The sequence below is a fragment of the Grus americana genome, chromosome 28, assembly GCF_028858705.1.
Source record: "Grus americana isolate bGruAme1 chromosome 28, bGruAme1.mat, whole genome shotgun sequence".
NCBI lineage: Eukaryota > Metazoa > Chordata > Aves > Gruiformes > Gruidae > Grus > Grus americana.
The window spans coordinates 5,489,146-5,510,842 of NC_072879.1; the positions used below are offsets into that span (position 1 = coordinate 5,489,146).

General features: G+C 38.4%; 1 protein-coding gene across 2 annotated transcripts in view; it reads left to right on the top strand.

Annotated features, from left to right (window-relative positions):
• The window catches only part of SPPL2B (signal peptide peptidase like 2B), a 31,452-nt gene extending 10,850 nt beyond the window's left edge, over nucleotides 1-20,602 (top strand). The window contains exons 4-15 of one of the 2 annotated variants that reach the window (XM_054805079.1): nucleotides 479-568; nucleotides 954-1,093; nucleotides 1,931-2,073; nucleotides 2,955-3,051; nucleotides 3,199-3,315; nucleotides 4,818-4,899; nucleotides 5,641-5,715; nucleotides 5,850-5,912; nucleotides 7,654-7,753; nucleotides 8,705-8,782; nucleotides 11,143-11,303; nucleotides 12,271-20,602. In XM_054805079.1, coding sequence (XP_054661054.1) covers nucleotides 479-568; nucleotides 954-1,093; nucleotides 1,931-2,073; nucleotides 2,955-3,051; nucleotides 3,199-3,315; nucleotides 4,818-4,899; nucleotides 5,641-5,715; nucleotides 5,850-5,912; nucleotides 7,654-7,753; nucleotides 8,705-8,782; nucleotides 11,143-11,303; nucleotides 12,271-12,558 — 1,434 coding nt within the window. In that variant the 3' untranslated portion in view covers nucleotides 12,559-20,602. Of the gene's footprint in view, nucleotides 1-478; nucleotides 569-953; nucleotides 1,094-1,930; nucleotides 2,074-2,954; nucleotides 3,052-3,198; nucleotides 3,316-4,817; nucleotides 4,900-5,640; nucleotides 5,716-5,849; nucleotides 5,913-7,653; nucleotides 7,754-8,704; nucleotides 8,783-11,142; nucleotides 11,372-12,270 lie in introns of both variants that reach the window. The other variant, XM_054805080.1, reaches the window with a different exon arrangement.
• The last annotated feature ends 1,095 nt before the right edge of the window (nucleotides 20,603-21,697 follow it).

Here is a 21,697-nt window from a genome sequence, read left to right on the forward strand (position 1 = left end):
GCATAGAGCCCATGTAACATTCAAGTCAAGAGCTCAGAATTATCCTTATGTTGTATGAAATACTGGAATCAAAGAAGGATGTTGGTTTTTTAACTCATACTACCACCATCAATGAAATCTAGAGCACAGTGAATCTAATGCTTTAGATTCACTGGAGCATCACCAGTATATGTCTTGTAAAATTAGTAGTATTGAATACTGTAGTCAATACTAGAGGCACACATCAGTCGTAAAACCATGACCCTGATGTGCAAAAGATACTGCTTGAAGTTTGGTTGCTGCATTTTGCTGTCGTAGTCTTTAATGACTTATGTTTTACTGGAAACAGGCGTACATTCTGAGTTTTTGCTGTCATTATGTTCCTTTCTAGAAAATTTCCAAATTACCAGAAGCAGAAGTTGCAACTTTAACCCTTTTGAAGTAGTAGAAACATTTTCAGAAATGAATGTATTTTTACCTGGTCTGAACTGTCTTTCAGGTTCCTCCTGGGGGTAACAGAAGTCAATATGAAGAGATTGATATTCCTGTGGCTCTGCTCAGCTATACTGATATGTTAGATATTGGCAAGGTAAACTCAATCCTAAATGCTATAATTTATATTAAATTTATGTTATATTATTAAATGAGCTGCTGCTCAACAGTATTTGAAGTGCATCTTAAGAGCTTTGAATCTGTAGAGAGTTGTACTCATGAAGATCGCATTATTATGTTTTTTGGGTTTTTTTTTAAAAAAAAAATGCAAATCTCTTGGGAGGTTATTTCTCATCTTCAGAATACAATCAAAATGGAGCCTGGTGCTGGAAATAAGTATCACTAATAGTAGAGCCAATAGATTGCTCTTAAGTATCTCTAATAAAGCTTGATTCTGAGGTTGTTTAGTGGAAAGTGAATATCTGAACCTTTGCTAAGGTAGTGTTTTGGAAGTTCTTCATAACTTGTACTTACCTCCACAGAGTTTCGGCAGCTCAGTGAAAGGGGCGATGTATGCGCCAAATGAGCCTGTGCTAGACTATAACATGGTGATTATATTTGTCATGGCTGTGGGGACTGTTGCAATTGGAGGCTACTGGGCAGGAAGCAGAGATGTGAAAAAGTGAGTAACTGGAAAATAGTATGTCGGTTTTCTTGTATTTTTCACAGAAAAAAAGGTACACGGTATTTATCCAAAGATCACCTGGTAGTTCTGCTAATGAGGTTTGGAGACTGTCTATATAACCAGAGTGGGGAAAATGCTGATGTGACATTCGAAAGGCCCCGAGCCTTGTTTTGGCTTTGTCACTGTATGAAATTATTAGAGTACAATTTGCATGTAGAGTGTTTTAGTATTTTGCTTTGTCAAAAAGCCAAACATTTGAAAAACTCAGAAGGAAAATTGGATAGTAGTAGGATTCCTATTTGGGCTTTTGCAAAAATTCACCATAAAAATATTCTGGGGGAAAAAAAAATTGTTTTTACTAATATAGTGCAAAATAATCTGATTAGATGGCTAACATATACTATGTTTATTATGAATCTCTTATTGAAATTTTACGGTTACTTTTTGCCAGTAAATGGAGTTGGGCAGAGGAGGTCATCTGTGTCACACTTATTTCTAACATTTACTTTATTTACACAACCTGACTTCAGGATTTCTTCTAAAGTCAGCAAATTATTCTGCAGTAATTTTCAGGATTCTGTTGAGTTCTTAGTGAATGAAAAATAGTACTCTTGATAAACTAATGCAGCGATTACTGTTTTATGCATTGTGTTGTATCTGATGTTCATACATACATGTAAAATGTGAAGTTCCACTGACTTGAATGGAAATCAGTGCAGGCATTGGTGTCGTGTCATGTTTTCCAACCTCGTGTAGTTCTTGCTGAAGATTCAGTGCCCTTTTATATTTTGTTGCAGAAGGAATGGACTGATTATAGCCATGTTACTCTTTCAGGCGGTACATGAAGCACAAACGTGATGATGGGGCAGAGAAACATGATGATGAAACGGTTGATGTGACTCCAATAATGATCTGTGTATTTGTAGTGATGTGCTGCTCAATGCTGGTCCTCCTTTATTTCTTCTATGACCACTTAGGTACTCTTAAAGTTGTATTTGTATTGATACATCTTCAGTATCACAAGACTGCCATCGTTTAAAGAGCATTTTTACTGTGAAAATAATCATGAAATGGCTGTCTTCTGCCATGTTTCTTCATCCCAATATGATTTAAAACCCTGTAAGAAAACCCACTGAGTAGGTTTCTGTACCTCCTTTTAGTGAGGTTGGATTAGGTGATCATAGAGCTTCTTTCAAACATTAAAGCCTATTAAGTAGATACAGACTTAATGTCTTCCACCTTTTATTTTTGTCAAAGGTGTTCTCAAACCTATACTTGTGTCTCTATTATTGTTCAATTTGAAGTTGAGTTACTGATCCAGGATCAATTTTTTTTATCTTTATAAAGATGGTAAGTTTCTACTGATCACTTATCAAATTGATTGACAAAAGAACATGAGAGCCTAATGCACTGGAACTTCCATCCTCATATTTCTGAGGAAGTTATGAAAGGTGCATCCCATCTGTATTAATTCATTTTGCTACTGAGTGATTTTAAAAAGAGTTCCCTTATAATGCTCATGTATATTCATAATGAGAAGATAAACACTTCACCATAAATTACCTTTTAGGGTTATGATTTAATGACTTACTTTAAGAATATCAGCACAGAGGTTTTCATTTGTTGAAGAAGCTATTGCATAAAGTACACCTGAGTAAAATGAGCTAGAATTAGATACTTAAAGAGCATAAATCTAATCAACGATCATTTGAAGTCTCTGAATTTAACTTTCACTGGTGAAATGTAGGCCTTGTTTTTCATTCACGCTTTTTGATTGCCTGTTCTTTATTCAGCTGGGATATGAAAACAAGCATCTCTTACTTTATCCTACTTGAACTTACTACTTTTTCTTTCTCAGTCTACGTTATCATAGGAATATTCTGCCTGGCTGCCTCAATTGGTCTTTACAGTTGTCTGTCTCCCTTTGTAAGAAGATTCCCCTTGGGAAAGTGTAGGTATGTGGCAACTTTTAATAGGCAAAAATACTTTTTTATGATGTTGGATAGGTGTGGGATTTACAAAGTGGTTTCATGCTTTAAAATGTTTATAAGGAGGAGGGTAACTACATAGACAACTGTAGCTTTGGTGTGTTTCATTTTCAGAATCCCAGACAACAACTTGCCTTATTTTCACAAGCGTCCACAGGTCCGGATGTTGCTATTGGCAGTGTTTTGTATCTCTGTCAGCATAGTCTGGGGAATCTTCAGAAACGAAGATCAGTAAGTGTATATTTTAGTTTCTGTGCTAGAAATTGTAATATGCTTTATAGTATAAGTAACTGACATCTGTAGAAGCCTAAACATCCAGAATTTAGGAGTGACAGGACAGAAACTAGAGACTTGGGCAGAAATTCTTAGTTGTTCCTGATGTACTTCATCTTTGTCTTGTTGGTTTAAGTTACAGAAAAGCATTTCTTGTTAAGCTTGATTCTCTCTCAGTCCCAGTCCGTATTCTGATCTCTCTGGCTTAAGAAAGGTTTTCAGAAGTGGTATGGAAAGTTGGACACAAGTTGTCTAACTTATTTCTTCAGGTGATGGTCTGCATGTGCATTTGCTCAGAGAGAATAAGAGATGTGAAGATTGTCAGATCTTTAGTTTCTCTCAACTGTCTGGTATGAGTAATTCTCTATGTCCAGTTATAGCATGTTCTTACCACTTTTATTAGAAGTTTTTTTTTGGGTCGGGTTTTTTTGTTTGGGTTTGGGTTTTCTTACCCCTTACCTCACTCCCAGGTGCTCCAGTTTCCCCATATATACATGATGTGTTCATCATTTTGGTCCCTCTATCAGGGATTCTGTGTTGGAACTGAAATGCTGGCTTGTGTTTCTGCTGATGGTACCAAAGATGGTTTGCTTGTGCCTTGAATGCCTGTTATTGCATCTGTGGGGTCCATTTTCTGTGTTAAGTCTGTGGATCATTCACTGACAGAACTCATAAATCCAGGAAGCATGAACTCTGAAACACCTTTTAGAGATATAAATGTCAGACCGAGCAGTAAAGTACTATAGAGCTATTCATACCTGGGATATTTAGCACTAGGAAATCCATTTTCTGTGTCAAAGCTGGAGTGAACCTGAGTGTCTCCTGAACAAGCTCCATCAGCAAGTGCTCAGATATCTATCACAACAGCATAATCTCTCATCTGCACCCAGACCTTAGTGATTTTAGGGAAACCTTAGTGTTTCATATCTCAAATACTACTTCTCTTTGACTCTAGCAATTGAGAGTAAAGCAAAGAGCCTTGGTACTTCTATACCTGACTTGCAAACACAATCAAGAAACAGCCCCAACTGTAGGCTTCCCTCAGCACACTAGTGTGTACACATATATGCAGGCCAAAGGGCCCCAGCACTTCTTATTTTGGTACCCACTGCCTTTGTTCAGCCAGTTTTCAATCCACCTGTCTGCTCATCCAGCCTATACTTCATCAGTTTCTCTGAGGAGCTTATGGGAGATTCTCAGTGGAAGCCTTACTGAAGTCTAGGTAGACAATATCCCCACTGCTCTTTCCTCATCTACCAAACCAGTCATTTCATTGTAGAAGGTTATCAGGTTGATCAAGCACAGCTTCACACTTGCGAATCTGTGCTGACACCAGTGGTGATTTCAAGTAAGTACTTTTAGTAATTTTTTTTTGTCCCAAGCAGGTCCTTAGTGAGGACAAGGCTTGGTCTGACTTTCCTACTCTTTCCTGCAAAAATGTTACTCTTCTCTTTCTTTAGGTGGGCCTGGGTTCTGCAAGATGCTTTGGGAATTGCTTTCTGTCTTTACATGTTGAAAACAATTCGTCTGCCTACATTTAAGGTATGAAAGTTGAACAGATGTAAAAAGAGGATGTTTGCCTCTATATAGCTGAACAGAGGAACCACTTATAATGGAGTACATTGTCTTGGAAATGCACTTCCATTCACATGTAGCTTGGAAAAGAGTGATGTATTGAGTATAATGTAGACCAGTAAGTGGTACGTGATTGTTGTGCATGGTCTTTGGTAACTTAAAGTTCTGTAGAGTGTTGACTACTAGTAAATCACACACTCGCTTGTGGGGTTTTTTATTTTGGTTGGGGTTTTTGTTTTGTTTGTCAAATTTGACACACAATTGATGCATCATTCTGGTGTTTTTTCAAATCTAGGCAGCTCTTCAAACTCCATTTCAATTTATCTTCACCTATAAATTTGTTTCCCTGTACAGATTGGCCAAAGTAATGTGGATACTGTTTCAAGCTGTGCCTAGCATCCTCCAGAGAAAATGCAGAACTTCTTAATATTTCCTAACAAATTGAAACTGCACCATTTCCAGATTTTACATGATAAAGAATTTTAGGGACTAACATGTAATTTTGTGTCTAAGGATTACTTTCTTTTATATGGTGCATGCGAGACCAAATTCCTTCATCTAAAATATTTAGGAATTAAGAAAAATACGTGGGTGACTTGTTTTAGTCCTTGTTAGCTTGTGCCTTGAATAGTCTTAAGTTGCTAATTATTCTTTGCTGTTTATTAATGCATAGTATGTAAATACCAAGTATCTTGTCTCTTCCTTCAGGGTTGTACCTTGCTCCTCCTGGTTCTTTTTGTGTATGATGTATTCTTTGTATTTATCACACCTTTTCTAACAAAGGTAAGGAAAAGTATTTCTCTAGTGCCCTGTGCTCACGGAGCAAAGTGTAATGACCTGTTTCTCTGTGTGTTCCTAAATGATCCCAGACCTGCTGAGTGAAGTGCTGATTGACAATTTTCCCTTTTTTTCTTTAGACTGGGGAGAGTATAATGGTGGAGGTGGCTGCAGGCCCATCTGATTCTGCCACTCATGAAAAGGTACTGTATGTAGTCTAAAAATGTGTGTCATGGTTTAACCCAGCTAGCAGCTAAAACAACCACGCAGCTGTACAATTACTGCCCCCTGCCCCTACTGGTATGGGGGAGAGAATTGAAAAGCAAAAAAAAAAAAAGTATGACCTGTGAGTTGAGATAAAGACAGTTTAATAGGACAGAGAAGGAAGATTAATAATAATAGAATATACAAAACAAGTGATGAACAGCACCATTTCTCACCACCTGAAGCTGATGCTCAGCTAGCTCCTGAGCTGCCCCGCCTCCTGGCCAGCCCTCGGTTCTATACAGAGCATGACGTCCTATGGTATGGAATATCCCTTTGGCTGGTTTGGGTCAGCTGTCCTGGCTGTGTCCCCACCTCACCTTCTTGTTGGCAGGCCTGTACGAAAAGCTGAGAAGGCCTTGACTGCTTGGCAGCAACTAAAACATCAGTGTGTTGTCAACATTATTCTCTTCCTAAATGTGAAATATAGCACTATACCAGCTGCTAGGAAGAAAATTAACTCTGTCCCTGCAGAAACCAGGACAATACGGCACTAACTTCCAGCTATTACACTTTTAACTCTAAAATTCAAATACCACAAAGCCGAAGTGGAGATGCCAGTCTGAAAAGAATTTAATGTGGAATTAAGCACTCCTGAGCTCTCTGGAAAACGCCAAACGCAGAGATCAAAGCAGACTTTTAGTGGTTCAACACAACAGCTTTGGTCTTCCTTTATCTTGCTTTAAAAGGGTTTCAGTATAAGGAAGCTGGTTAGCTCAGCTTCACAAAAACATGCGACCGCATTTGTAAATATAACTTATTGCTAATGAAGCATATCCATTTTTACCTAAAGAGATAAAACATATGATCAGTCTGTCTCTTCCCTCTCCTCCCCTGTTTTGATAATTGCTTTATGAAAACCTGAGGCTGTAGGCAAAGGAGAAAAATGTGAACTGGAAACAGAAAGACAACAGCAGCCAGTGTTCAGTGGTTCTGTACCGTGTGACAGCAGCCAGCTGTATGCACAGAGCTGTACAAGATGATGTGGCTGACTCGGGGAGGAAAGTACGTGAGATGTAGGAGATAGTGAGATTCAGTGTGCAAAACAAATAAGGAATGAATCTGTGGGAAAACTGGGTTTAATTTGAGGATGTTTGGTCTCTTTTCAGCAATGAATGTAATACTGTTGCATGGGAAAATGGTTTGCAGGATGAACTACGAGTGGCTCAATCCATATTAATTTCTTTAACTTCTTATGTTCTTACCTCAACATTGCGAATTATGTAATAAATAGGAACACTTTGCGGGGGGAAGTCCAAGTTTTTACTCTTTTGAGACTTATTGCAACCAGTAGAATGAAATATAAATAGTTATTTCTTATGCATGTGGCAGCTTACCTACATTTTTTATGTTCCTGCAGTTAAAGCAGAGTTGATACCCTATTGGATGTGAGGACTTTGAAATTAATACAGTGTTTTGAGATGTCTGTCATGCAGAGTTTTCTTGGCTGTTTTTTTTTTTTTGAAAGTATTTCATCACTCCTATGTTAAATACATTTGGTTAGTTGTCTGTAATATTAATAAAAGACTTTAAACATAAGGATCTATAATGTTTAAAAAAACCCACATTTGCTCTATTTGAAGTCTGCTGTTTCAGTACAACAGAAACAAGTTCTGGTAGATTGTGTCAGTATGTAGAGAAAACAGCTTTTCATAAAGCATACATCTCTCCCATTCCAAGCTCCCAATGGTCCTGAAGGTTCCGCGACTGAACTCCTCACCGTTGGCTCTGTGTGACAGGCCTTTTTCTCTCCTAGGATTTGGAGACATTTTAGTTCCAGGTATTTCTTGTTTCGCATGTTATGAATTTTACTTGTTGCACTGTCATATTAGTGTTTTTTCCTCTTGTACTTCTGCTTCAAGTGGGAAGTTTGATTTGACTTCTGTAAACCTGATAAATTTGTAAGTATACCTTTTGTGTTATTTTTTTCTGCGCTATTCGCTTTTTCCATAAGAGATTAAATGCCCATTAATCTTATGGTCCAGTTTCAGGTGCAGTGATGTCAAGAAATGTAGAGAAATCTCAAGAGCTGATTTAGCAACTAATTTTATAGTATAAAACATCTTTAATAGTGTGGTGAGAAAGGAAATTATTTGTCCATTTGCACATGATTTGAGTACACGCATAAGGACCACTCAAAACTTCATAACTTTTAGTCCCACAACATCCAGTGTTTCTACCAGACCTTCTCTCAAATTTGACTTTAGATAGTATGTAGAAGTATGCCTGGCACCGCTGCAGGTGAAAACAAGTATGCATCTTCTGGCTTTCAGAATTAATCTGAGAAACCATTTGCTTATTTTCTTGTATTTAGGGAAATATGAACTGTCATCCCTGTCAGTGTCCTCTCTTCCCCTCAACCTATAACAGGCATAGTCATTAACCATAAATTACTACTGTCTTTAGTAGGAGCTGGAAGGGATGAACTTACCCTTATTCTTGTTGCGAACGCTTTATTTTGACAACTGTTTGTTAGGGTAGGGATGATGTTTTGTATCTAGGATCTGGGTATTTGTAGATGTTAATTTTATTACTAGAGTGCTTCTGTTGTACTGGGCTTGTGTTACCATAAAACTGAATGATGCTGTCGCAGTACTTGAACACCAGGGTGCCCCAGTAAGTGTTGAGGGGAAAAAAAAAAAAAAAAAGTTCCTAGAAAATGTGATGGTTTTGTATATCTTAATGTGTGACTGGGTTGAAAGCCTGTTGTAATTGTTCTTTCCTTTCCTAGGCTTACTGGTAGCCTATTGCCATAGATTTGATATTCAGGTGCAGTCGTCCAGAGTCTATTTTGTAGCCTGCACAATAGGTACGTATAACAGTGACCCTTGAACGCGATACCTACAGGAGTTACTCCCTTTAAAAGCATGCCATCAATCTCATCTTACATAGTTTGGTTTTTTTATTCTTCTCCTTTTATTATTAAACAGAAGTATTTTAGCAGAGTACTTTGAGGCTAGACCTTCCATCACCAAGTTATCTGATGTCATTTTCCGGAGCTGTTTAGCCTATATATAAGGGGAGCTTCTTGTTACCATGGCTTGTCTCACTATAACCCTTACATCTACACTATCTTTATCTATACTTAGCTACTCATTCTGGTTTCTTGATTCATGAATCTTGGAGTTTATTGCATATGAGAATTCAGGTTTAGGGATATCTTCCTTTGACTTTTTTCTTAACTTTTTGTGTATTCTAAAAATCCATGACCTATGATGCAACAAATTGTGTTACGATGGCTATAACACCTCTAAATTAGTTTTCTTCTTTGGTTTGTAGAATCCACAGCATTACATGCCATGGACTTAAAGACGACTGATGAATAGGATCTTACAGATTTCTCTTGGCTTTGTTACAAAGTATCTATGCTAGCCAAGACTTAAGATGTTTGCAGTTAATGTAATGAAAAAAATTCATTTAAAAACTGCTTTAGAAATTCTTTTGAAAAAATATCTAGGCTCTTGGAGACTTACAGCAGAATTAAGAGATGCTTATATTTCCATTTACCAAATCTTAAATAATTTCTTCTTGTATATGCTTAAATGAAACTGTTGTCTTACCTGGTACTTTCAAAATGTGTTTACAGAAACTAATAGGAATGTGTTGTATCAATGAAGAGTCAGCAGTGTAGTACTGCAGCAATGAAAACTAACCACAGACATGGCTGCGCTAGCAAGATTGAGTCAGCAGCATGAGACAAGTAATTATTCCTCTCAGTTTGGCAGTTAGGACTGAATCTTACCCAGAACCAGGATCCCTGGTACAAGACAGACATTGACGCACTGGACTAAATCCAGTGGAGGCCATCAAGATGGCTGAGGGCTGGAGCACATGATTTTAAAAGTAGAGATGGCAAAGAAGAGATTCTGTTGCTGTCCACAGCTGCCTAACGTGAGGATGCAGAGAAGACAGAGACAGCCTTTTCTTATAGGTGCGCAGGAATCAGATGTGAGGCAATGGACTTTAAGTCACAAGAAAAAATATTTCAACTAGATGTAAGGAACTCTCACTAATAACATAATGTGCTCTGAAAAAAAAATAATTTTGAAGAACTATAAAACATTATTGATTATGCAAATCATAGAATCATTTGGGTTGGAAAAGACCCTTAAGGTGGAGTCCAACAGTAAACCTAGCACTGCCAAGCCCACCACTAACCCATGTCCCCAAGCACCACATGGACACGTCTGTTAAATCCCCCCAGGGCTGGGGACTCCACCACTTCCCCGGGCAGCCTGTTCCAGGGACTGACAACCCTTTGGGTGAAGACATTTTTCCTTATCTCCAATCTAAACCTCCCCTGGTGCAACTTGAGGCCGTTTCTTCTTGTCCTATCGCTTGTTACTTGGGAGAAGAGACCGACCCCCACCTGGCTACACCCTCCTTTCAGGGAGTTGTAGAGAGCCATCGGGTCTGTCCTCAGCCTCTTTCTCCAGACTAAACAACCCCAGTTCCCTCAGCCGCTCCTCACAGGACTTGTGCTCCAGACCCTTCACCGGCTTCGTTGCTGCTCTTTGACTCATTCCAACACCTATATGTCTGTCTTCATCTGGTTCCTCAATAAAAATCGGTTGAATTTAGCTTCATTGTTCTGAAAATGTAATTGAAAATAATTACAATATGAGATGCTAGCTGCTTCTGTTCTACTCAATAATTTTTGCAGAATATATGCAGAAATTAAATAGAAAGTAATAACAAATTATAACATGCAGCTGGCTTTTTTTTTTAGTGGTGTTGCAGGATAGTAAGAAACAGGCAAAGCCAAGCCAAACAAGAAGCACATGTTGTAGCAGGCAAAATAGTTGTACCTGTTGAATTCATAAATACAATATGAGGTGCAATACTTCATTTATTTATCTTGCCGTTCTCAAACTGCTTAAGGTAATGATTTTATTACACAGTATGGACTAGGCTGATCACACTACTTTCACAACATGTTGTTATCAATAGAAAAACTGTGGTATCTCTGTTAAGTAAAACACTATTCCAAATTTACATTGTGTATATAATGCTTACGTCTAAAGAGGCCTGAAAAAATTCTGGAGATGTTGTTTTACATATTACTTGAAAAAAGTTCCTGTTAGAATGCTCCTCTAGCTAATTATTTAGTTGTTCTTCAGCAGAGCTATATGTGAATAACTGGGTTTTGCTGGTTTTGTTTCCTTCCAGCATATGGCATAGGCCTTCTTGTGACCTTTGTTGCCTTGGCACTGATGCAGATGGGCCAGCCCGCTCTCCTCTACTTGGTGCCCTGTACTCTTCTCACAAGCTTTGTTGTGGCTCTTTGGAGAAAGGAGCTTGCAATGTTCTGGACGGGCAGCGGCTTTGCGGTGAATACCAGTTTGATATGAGTGTCTTCAAGAAATACTAATATTATAAAAACCTAACTAGAATTAAAGTTGAGTAAAATATTGCAGTATTATCAAACAAAACCAAAGATTTTTGTTTTGCTTGATTGTTTGCTTTTTTACATTTTTTTGCCTCAGTAAGGTTTTCTTTTTTTAATGTTTCTGGCCACTTAAAGTGGCTAGTGAACAGTAAAGTAGACCTTGTTTATCCTTGATTCTGCCATAATTTTACTGGTTTGATCTCTGAAATTATTATTATTAGTAGTAGTTTTATAACATTATATAAAAGATATCCTTAAAATCTTTCTTCATATTTTTTCATAGCTTACTGCTAATGAAGGTAGAAATCTAGTTCAATATAGTAAATTATTACTTGTTTCACTGTGGTACCTGTGAAATTAATTTGATTCCAAAAGGAATAATTTCTATCATGATGCATGATTATGGATTTGGAATAATTACTTGAAGGGCAAAGCTATCAAGATAAAGGTTTCCCCAGTGGGTTTTATTTTGTTATTCAACTATTTGTGATAACCTTCACAACTTTCCTCTAGACAACTGAATTTAATTGTTGGAAAAGTATTTGAGATCATCTGAAATGTAATGGAAAAGTTGCCAGTTGTTGTACGTTGATAGTAAAGGTGGGAAAAACAAGAGAATGATGAAGTGCCAAAGTGCTGTTTGTCCGCTGCTGCGTAATCAGCAGAGCGCATCTGAAATCAGTGAGGAATGATCAGACACAAAGCAATTAAACACGTTTCTGAAAGAAAAATCTCTTTGTGTGCTATAAAACACAAAGACAGGATAACTGTATGCATGTGTCCACTACTGGAGAATGATAATGGAGATGATGGACCTTTAATCTTCTTTTTGTACGACCATCATTTCTGATAACTGGACACAGTAATTCTTGCTTTCCATCATTCTGACTGTGATCTTTTGTTCACAGAAAGACCTACCTCAGCCTCCCTTGGTGATAGCTCCTGTCAACTGCCCTGAGCTTCCCAAAGATAGCAAGGTACCAGCCTCTCAACAAGACACAGAGCAAATGACCAATCCTACCCTCCATGTGAAGGATCTGCATGGCCCCATCTCAGCTGCAGAGGAGCTGGCTGATACCAACGCAAAGACGGACCAGTCAGAAATTTCTATTGCACAGAGTGAGGAACCAGCTGGTCAGAATAAGGGTGACCTTGAAAGCAAATGCCTAAATGCAGAGCAAAAACAGCTGGAATAAACAATGTGATAAGAACTCCTTATTTTCCTTCACAAACATATCCATATAAAACCAGTATGTATTTAGGACTGGTTTAGTAGTGTTTGCATTCATTGAGGAACCTCACTGGGAGTCTGATCATCAAATCCAACGACGAATGTTCTGCCTCCAGCTTCAGTACAGCTATACACTTCAAACATCTTTCTGAAATATGGTGCTCTACAAGGGTTCTGATGTATGGATTTCAATGATCATTTTATTAGTGAATGCCTTTGACCATTTTCATTATACCGGGGTAGTACTAAGAGTTTTTATTTACACAGTACTCTGTGCTTGTGTGGCTATTTTGCTGCTTTAGCATAGTGTAGATTAACGTGGAGGAAAAGCATTGAACAAGTCTGCTACAATGCTTAGTTGAAAGAAACAAGATAGGTTTTTAGCACTTTCCCTATTGTCATCTTTTACTTTACTTTTCCCTACTTGTCAAAGCCATTGATATAAGGGAATGCTTTAGTATAAACTGACATTCAGGAAATGCAGAGAATGGTTAAATTACCAGCCTCTGAAAGGATTTATACTACCGTGGTGCATTAAATGCATCTCTTAACTTTTTTTGTCTTTGTTTTTACTTCCAGGTACCTGGGTTGGCTACTAGTCTAGTTTAAAAGGCAGCACGAATGGAGCTGCAGGAAGCTTTCTAAGCACTTGTATGAATTCTAGGGGCTGTCTCTGAAAATAAACAGTGTTTTTCACAGAACACTGTCTGGAAGCAAAAGCATATTAAGAATGTTTAATGTTTTAGAAATAAAATACAGGCCAAATAAGTAAGAAAATAGGTAGTAGCGCTATACTAAGCTTAATAGGCAGCATTGTCACTGGGAAAATGTTAAAGTAAAGCAGTAAAAGTTCATATGTTTGGGGTTTTGGAGCTTCTGCTTGTTATTTGTTTAAGGAATACAATTGCGATTTCTAATTCTGAAGAAAATAATCTGGTGTTTTCATTCCCCAGGGAGCACATATGGTGCTATAGTCAGTTACGATACAAAGCTACTTGCTGCTCAGTAACTAATCAACTGCCTCAGTCATGTTTTATCTCTGTCCCAAGAGTAGCCAAAGCATGGCCTGTCAGGTTCTGGAATGAGGCTGCGATCTAGCCTATTATTTTGTACCTCTTGCTACATGACATTGTGAAGGACTAAATTTGATAATTTAAAACTTTCTGGGGTGCAGCTGGTCTTACTTTATATTCCTGAAATTGTGCATTTTCCTGTATAACATGATTGAGTTTTTTATGCATCGACTTTAGTACACATAGAGGGATGATGTGATTTGCAAATTATTCCATCTAAGAACATTTGGCTTTATCAAAGGTGTCTGTTCTACACTTCAATTGCGATCCCAGAAAGCCTCAAACACTAAAACTGAAATAGAAAATGGAAGTATTCTAGGATCCTCGAATGTGATTCCAAATTGCATGGAAGAAATACTCTTCAGAGTACTGAGAGCCCAAAAGGTCATTTTCAAAAGTATCATCATAGTGACATGATCAGAGACAATGCTTTTAAATTAAGAGTCTCCAGTTGGCATGTTGAGTTGGATTCTGAAGGGCTCTCTTTTAATGTCTGTCTGTTAAATTTCAGCCATTGTCTTTTTGGCTAGGTCTTTAAAAAGCTTGCCCTCTGCTTTTTTGGATGATAACTTCTGTTTTTTTTCTCTGTTTCACATTGGGTGGATATTATTCTTTCTCTAGAATGTAAAAGGCTTTCTGTAAAACCACACTATGGCTTCAGAGTTTTACCAGCTTCAGCTTAAAGCCTCACACCCTGACTGCTAAGTTGATTTAATGGTGAGTTTCTTGAAAGGTTTCCTGAGTCCAAAGGCCTGCGCTACATTTAATTTACAAACCACCTTAATGGAAGATAGTACTACTAAAGAGATCTGTTTTTCAATCATCTCTTTAATGGACTATGCTACTTTTGCCAGCAGTAATCTGAACCAATTATTACTAATGAAAAGCAACAGAGACATTTTACTGAAAACTTCAGCCAGCTGGATTATGCCTTAATTTAAGCCATTGTATAAGTATGTATATTAAATTAAGAAAACAATCTTGTGTTTAAATAATGAACTTGACAAATAGCAAGAAAACAAGTTTGGAGAATGACTCAAAGTTCTATTGTTTTTTTGCCTTGATTGACTTTCAGTCATATTGTTATTTGGAATAGCTTTTTATATACTTAAAAGCCAGTAGCTTTCTGATGATGAAGCATTATCATCTACTTGGAAGCATATTTTAACATTTGTTCTCATATGTCGTGGGTTAGGAAACAGTTTAGTTCTCAAATTGTTTATAACTCAATTAAAATGGAAGAATTCGTAACGCTTGTAGGCATTTAACAGTTGCTTTGTTCACATTACATTCTAGGTAAGTCTGGTTGGAGCACGTGCTTCACCTTGTGTTTCTGGGGGGGTTTTAAGTGTGATTTGATTTTATTTTTTTAAAACTACAAAGATCACTGCGGGGGAAAAACCAATAGCTACTTAATGCAATATCTCCAGTTAAAGTATGTAAACTGGCAGTGGGTTATGTACTTTGACTATTCCAGTACTGTACAAATGAGGTGACTCTGGTGCATCAGTTCGGCTGCGACTGTTCAGACCCTGATCCTGGGCAGTTCAACCACTTCCATCAAAAACCAAGGCTGTGCTTTTTTTTGTCTTTCCAAAACTTCCCTGACCAGCTTAATGTAAAACTTTTCTATAGGAAAATGTGAAGATGTGTTCAGTGTAGCTGACTGATTTTATTTGATGATTGCAGATATACATCCTACACCCAACTTGAGTTAAAATGCTCAAAGTAATGAAAGTAATGTTAAAAGTGAAGTTGATGTGCTTTTTGTTTGTTTCTGAAAACTTGTATGTGTTCAGGGCAAGCATTTGTTTTAGTCAAAAAAAAAAAAAAAAAAAAAACCCCAACCCAAAAAAACCCACTTAAAAATAAAAAAACCACCAAAAACCTCTTTGGATCACAGTAGCGAGGATCAGATTCTTTCCTGGATTAGAAATTACTAAATATCAGTGTGTTTGACCAAGTGTTTCTTTTTGATTCTGTCCTCCTGAAGGGTTGCACAAATGCAGCTGAAAGTAGAATGCAACCTGAAAGACTTTATGAAGGGTTACAAGTAAGGGAGAAATATCCCAAACCCTCTTTTAATTTTGGGTTGGGTTGTGTTGGGGTTTTTGTCACAAATGAAAAGCATTTTAAGTATATAAAAAAGAAACAGAAAAAAATATATTGAAAAATATATTCTGGTTTTACTAGCGGCAGTAAAAAAGAGCACATCCACAACTGTAAGAATTACACTTGTGAAAATATATAATATTTTCTCTAAACTTGGACAAATGCCAGAAGACAGAAAAATCTGCAGCACAGTGTATTTTCCAGTAGGCTTATTAACATGTCTAATAGCTTAATTTAGAAAACTGTTGGTTTCATTTTTTTTTCCTCCCTCTTTTATATTAACCATACCGAATTTCTTGAACTCTTCATGTGATATCTTGATCTCAGATAATCAGTCAAGCTTTTCCTTCAGAAGCTGCTCTTTCCTCACGGTAGCCCTCAGTATGTCTCTTGTCAAGAATGCCTTGCAAGTCTTGATAGCGTTTTTCAGACATGCGCGTTTCTGTGTTTCAGATTTGGTTTTTGCATCCTGATGCGTTGCTCAGACTGAGAACATACCGTGACTGTAACGGTAGTGCCTGTAGACTTCTGAGTCTGCTGGGAAATAGCACTGACTGTGGAGCCAGAAAGAAACCAGCTAGTAAGCAGTACTGAAATAATACTTGGAGAAGCTCAAATTTAATGAATTAATATGCCGTTTGGGAGATGCTGTGTGTTTACCTGCAGCACTTACCTTGTTCTCTAGTATCTGATGGGCAACAGAATGCTTAGAAAATTTAAGGGTAGTTTTCTACTTAACTACAAACCATGTTCTCCTACAGATTCTTGCTTCGAAAGCTCTTTTAAAACGCAATACTTGGGTCCACGTATGCTCAGTGTCTCCTGGATATTTCACCATACAGTTTGCAGAACTTTTCCTGGCTAGGCAATTAAAAAACAAAAAAGGCAAAAATAAATTAAAAAAAAAAAAGCCTCTATTGGGTGTTTGGTAACAGTGTTGCCTTGAAGTAAATGCTGATATGGAGCTATTTTAGTGCAAGATCCTGCAGTTTTGTTCTTGTCTGTCTTCTCTTCGGCCCCATGGTTGGGTAGTGCATGTATTTCTGGTTTCTTGCACTACACTGGCTGTACAGAGTGTAAAGCCCTGTAATAATTCTTTTTAATGGAAGCTTTGTTGATTATAAAGTAACAAACCAGAGCATTTCGTATGTGCTTTCATCATTTAGCTTGTTGTTTGTAGTACGTTCATAGGTAAATAAGCTGGCTAAGCAGTAATGTGCAACTAGTGTATATTAACAGTGACACGCCTCACGTTGACACAAGTGTTTGAAATATAGACATACCAGCAGATCCAATTATTTGCCCAAAGCCTGCAGAGAGGGTGCCTTTTTCCATGACAGGTATAAATGCTGATGTTTTGCAATAAAATCTGTGGAAGGGCTGTGTCCTCACGAAAGTGAGGACATTATTATTATTAAGAGAGTCCAGAAGAGAACCGGAACTATGATCAGAGGTCCAGAAAACATCAGCAACAAGGGAAGATTACTCTTTAGGTACTTTAGAGTATGATTTCCCTGCTAGCTGGCAGGATGTGAAGCGCACAGTCGCACTAACAAATTCTTTGGCTTTTCAGTTTAGGCACTATGCCAGTGGTGCAAGGCAGGACGGAGAGGGAAAGGATAAGAAAAAAGTGAAGGTGGCTCAGAAAGCGTGAGGAGACACTGAAAAAGAATGGCAATGGAAGAGTTTGTTCCAGAGAGCTCCAAAACTACTACTACAAAGAGAAGACTTAAGGGCACGCATGGTAAATATCCAAAAATCTGAAATGCTACTGCAAATTGGAAAAACAAATTATTTTTTTCTCTTTCAAGTAGGGATGGTATTAGAATGAATAGATTTAAACAACAGTAGGAGAATTTTGGGGCAGCTGGTAGAAAAATCCGTAAGAATGGCTCACAAGTGGTTAGCCACGGGAAGCGTACGAAACCTCTGTGGGGAAGGGCTGTTTACAATGCACGCTGTTGCTGAGCTCGTCCTCTTCTGAGAGTAAAGAATTTAACCACGTAGACAAGAGCCGTGTCGTGCCACTTGCAGTAGGGGCCAGCGCACAAGCCCTGGGCCCCTTTAGTCCAGGCGTAGTCCGAGGGTCGGGCTTTGTGTCGTTCAGTGCTATCGTCGCATGACCTTTATCATACGGCAATCAGTTTATAACTTAGGAGTGCTGTGATGGAGTTTGGCAAACGTTGTGCCTGACAATTCAGATCTTATATTGCAAAGACTTTTGCTAATTTAAAGATGATAAAATCATCTGGAAAGAAACCACATCAAAGCTGCAGTGCTCCTTCTACTGAGATAAGAACTGTCTTTTTTTAAATGTATGATTAATTTGTTGAATAGTATTGTATGTTTCTGCTACCCTGGAACACTTTCAGAACAGGACAGCCTTGTGTGTTACCAGAAGCTTCCTTTGGCACTGGCACAAGAGAATTGTCTCTTCACTGGTCCTCTGTCTTCTACATTTATCAGTTATATGCTCTTCTGTGAGTGTTTCACCTTTGCCTCTTCCAGTTTTGCAGGTAAATATTCAAATTATGTGGAGTAAAGATGAGGTTTTGCATCTGTAGATTAGTGATAGGTTATATATCATGTGCTTAAATTGGATTTTCTTGAATTGGGAACTAGTATATTGTCCAGTCATCTATAGTTTCAGGAACTATTAGAGGACTTCATGTGATAGAGCGACTCAGTTTTGTTTCTGTTTTCCTAGCAGCTGCTGGGAATATTGCATCTCTTGGTCCTGTTGTTGATCTGCTGGTAGCCAAGGGTTAAAAGTGCGTGTGGTCCTGGGATAATTTGGAGCCATCTTCCTTAGCTGAAGGCAGCATGACAGTTTATCAGGTTCCTTACAATACCTCCCTGCATGTTAGTATGCAAGTTTGGCTCCAGACGGCAAATTTCATCCACGTGTTTATTTCTGAGAAATCTTTGAGATGATCTGCAGGCTAGAAATTCTTGGTTGAAAACCGCTTACTGCTGTCCCACGTGCACTGGATGTTGTGGACTTTCTTCGGGCGTTTAATGTAAACATTAGTTAAAAATATGTGGAGACATGGTCTCAAAGTGAACAAGTTCATCATAGCTTCTTTGAAAATTAGTGACTTGAGCTGGTAGGATGCCCTGCAGTAGCAGAAAAACACCACCTAATAGTCAAGTACTGCTGAAAGATTTCCAGTATTGAGAGCGTGGTGCTCTATGAGCAGCAGCACCCTGTTCAGTCCGTGCAGTTCGTTCAGCGGTGCTGCCAGGAGAACAGCCCTTCAGCGTTGGGTGGTATGCAAGAGTCATAGCTGATCTTGTTTCCAATACAATAACCTTTTCCTTAAGTCAGAAGTTTGCAAAGGATAGAAACAGCCCTTTTCATCTTAAAGGTGTAGCTGTAGTCAGGAAAATGCCATAAATCTCCCGCTTTTCCATTGTGGATCCGAGCTTTAAATGGCTGGGACGGTAGGAAGCTGGTGAGGTCTTGGAGGAGCACAATCGTTGACCTGCATTTTCCACAGCCCAGGAGGTGGTTGGGGTTTTTTATTCTGCTCTGACTGAAGTTGTTCTAGTTCACATTGAACAAAAACTTCAAAACTGGTTCAGGTTTAGTTTGACTGGGGCAGGGGGAACCAAAAACAACCAACCAAAAAAACCCCACAGTGATGCAGTTCAGTCTGGTTTGGGTCAGAATCTGGGTTTTTTTCATAGTTCACAGCGGAGACTTCAAAAGAGCATGTCACAGATGTTACCACAGACTAACACGGCAGCAAGCCCGCATGGGGAGGGAGCCTTACCTCTCTGTAACGGCCAGTTAATGGCAACAGTCTGCGCGTGCTGGTGTGAACGTCTATTGCCTGTTTGTCTTCAACTCATGCTTTGTCACTTGTCCTCTCTAACAACCTTTTGATTCTCAAACTTTCATAGAGCCAGCACAGGCTGTGCGAGAGCAAGAAGAAATCTGTTTCGTATTAAGCTCCTAGTGCTGTCTGAAAGCGTGCAACTGGGAATTGGTCACCGTAGCCCAGCCTGATGCCTGGATCACGTTGCATTCATCATGGGAGGGGGTCACATTTTAACACTAAAAATTAATCTTTTTGATCCTAGAGGTCACTGTCAGTAAGCACGAGCTCCAGTACTCTCAGCCTAGCAATATATGAAAGCAAAACCTAACTGTTTAAAGAAAAATACGGATTTACAGCCCTAACAATGGATGGTCTGCTCAGTATTTTTAACCATGTTCCTTCAGATTCTCCATCCAGCCCAGCTCTGGAGGAACTGGGGCTCTAGTAACATCCTAGCAGCGCGCAAGTCCTGTTTGAACGATGCTAGTGTTACTTTACTAAAACTGAATTGGTGATGCTTTGTACATGGAACAGATGGGAGGCTGGAGGCAAAAATTTAGAGTGGTATAAAGAGGATTTATGAGATGAGAGCAAGATACCTATTTGCTTAATGCTAGTTTCTTGGATGCTTGATAGTAGCTGCTTTTAGTGAGGAAGTTTATTCTTGGGGGGTAACATTATAAGTAGAACAGTTTTAAATGTCTGATGTCTTTGTGGAAGGACTTTGTAATAATGTTCAAATAATAGTATATAGCCTAGTGTTACGAAGAGTGCAAATTCTAAAGGTTGTTAATTTTAGCACTTGCGAATGCATACGTTTAACTGCACATGTACGCATGAGGATTAAACTTTTTAAGCTCGTTTCATACGGTGCTGAGGGAAGGATTGTTTTGTGATCAAAAACCTATGATATATTTTTGGTATTTTAAGATCCTCTATGCAGTTTGGCCCCTTAATTACAAATAAATAAATAAAGACACAAAAAAGCTGCCCCCCCCCCCCCCCCCCCAAAAAAAAAAACCCCAAAAAGAAACCCCCCCAAAAATAGCTAAGAGTTGCCCAGTGTAGGAAGACTGGTTTGAAAACTCAGTTCAAGTATTTTTCCTGCACAGGGGCTGGAAAGCTGTGGAAAAGAAATACAGAGGGGCCATAAAGAATGAGGGATTAGTTCTCTGTAAGGATGTAGTGAGTCCTCAACAGCTGTGTCAGGGATGCTGATAAAATTAACGTCCTTCTCGGATTCCCTGATTTTTATCTTGCATCTCATTTACCTTGTCAGTTAATCGCATACACTATGCGTATTAGTTTCATCGGTTTAGTTCAGTGGATTGCTGAATCGTAGACCCCCTTGTGTGAAGAGGGCAACTCTCGCACGCTGTAGGAGGTGCAGTATTTGCTAGGTGATGACTTGCAAAATTGGTGCATGATGTCTACAAGGATGATGACAAAACAGTAATTTTGTGACTTCTATTTATAGGTATCTCATATCTACGGTACAAGTAAGATTATATTTTGTTGTTGTTATTTGCAAGTAATAACAAAGAACTGAACATGTCACCTTACTAATATCTTCCTGTACTGACAATAGGATAGAGCCATTGCAAAGACCAAGAGAAAAGGCAATGTCACTTCCACGCAGTAAAAGACATTTTTGGTAAATATTTCTGTTTTTCTAAAACTGCAGGTCTTCCCATAGTACGTGCACCAGACTTTCAATTCAGTCTGGGTGGATTCTTTCCACCCTGTGTCTATATAGCTCTTCATGGTTTTGATATCAGTCCTCCCTCTGACCGAATTACAGCCTTGTATCCAATTGCACAGCATATCATAATATATATATTTTTCTATATGTAAATACATTGTAATACATAGCATTTCCAGTGACCAAATGTAGATTTGCTTCTTTCTTCTGTGATGAAACATGGGAAAAACCCTATTTCAAAATAAACAGTGGGGGGATCAGAATCTTAGGAAAAGAGATGACAAATATCACAAGGGTTTCTTGTGATATTACTTTCCATGGAGTAATTAAGCCTATTTCAGACATACATATCTATGGTGAAAGAAAACAGACTTGAAAATGACTGGTCAACTG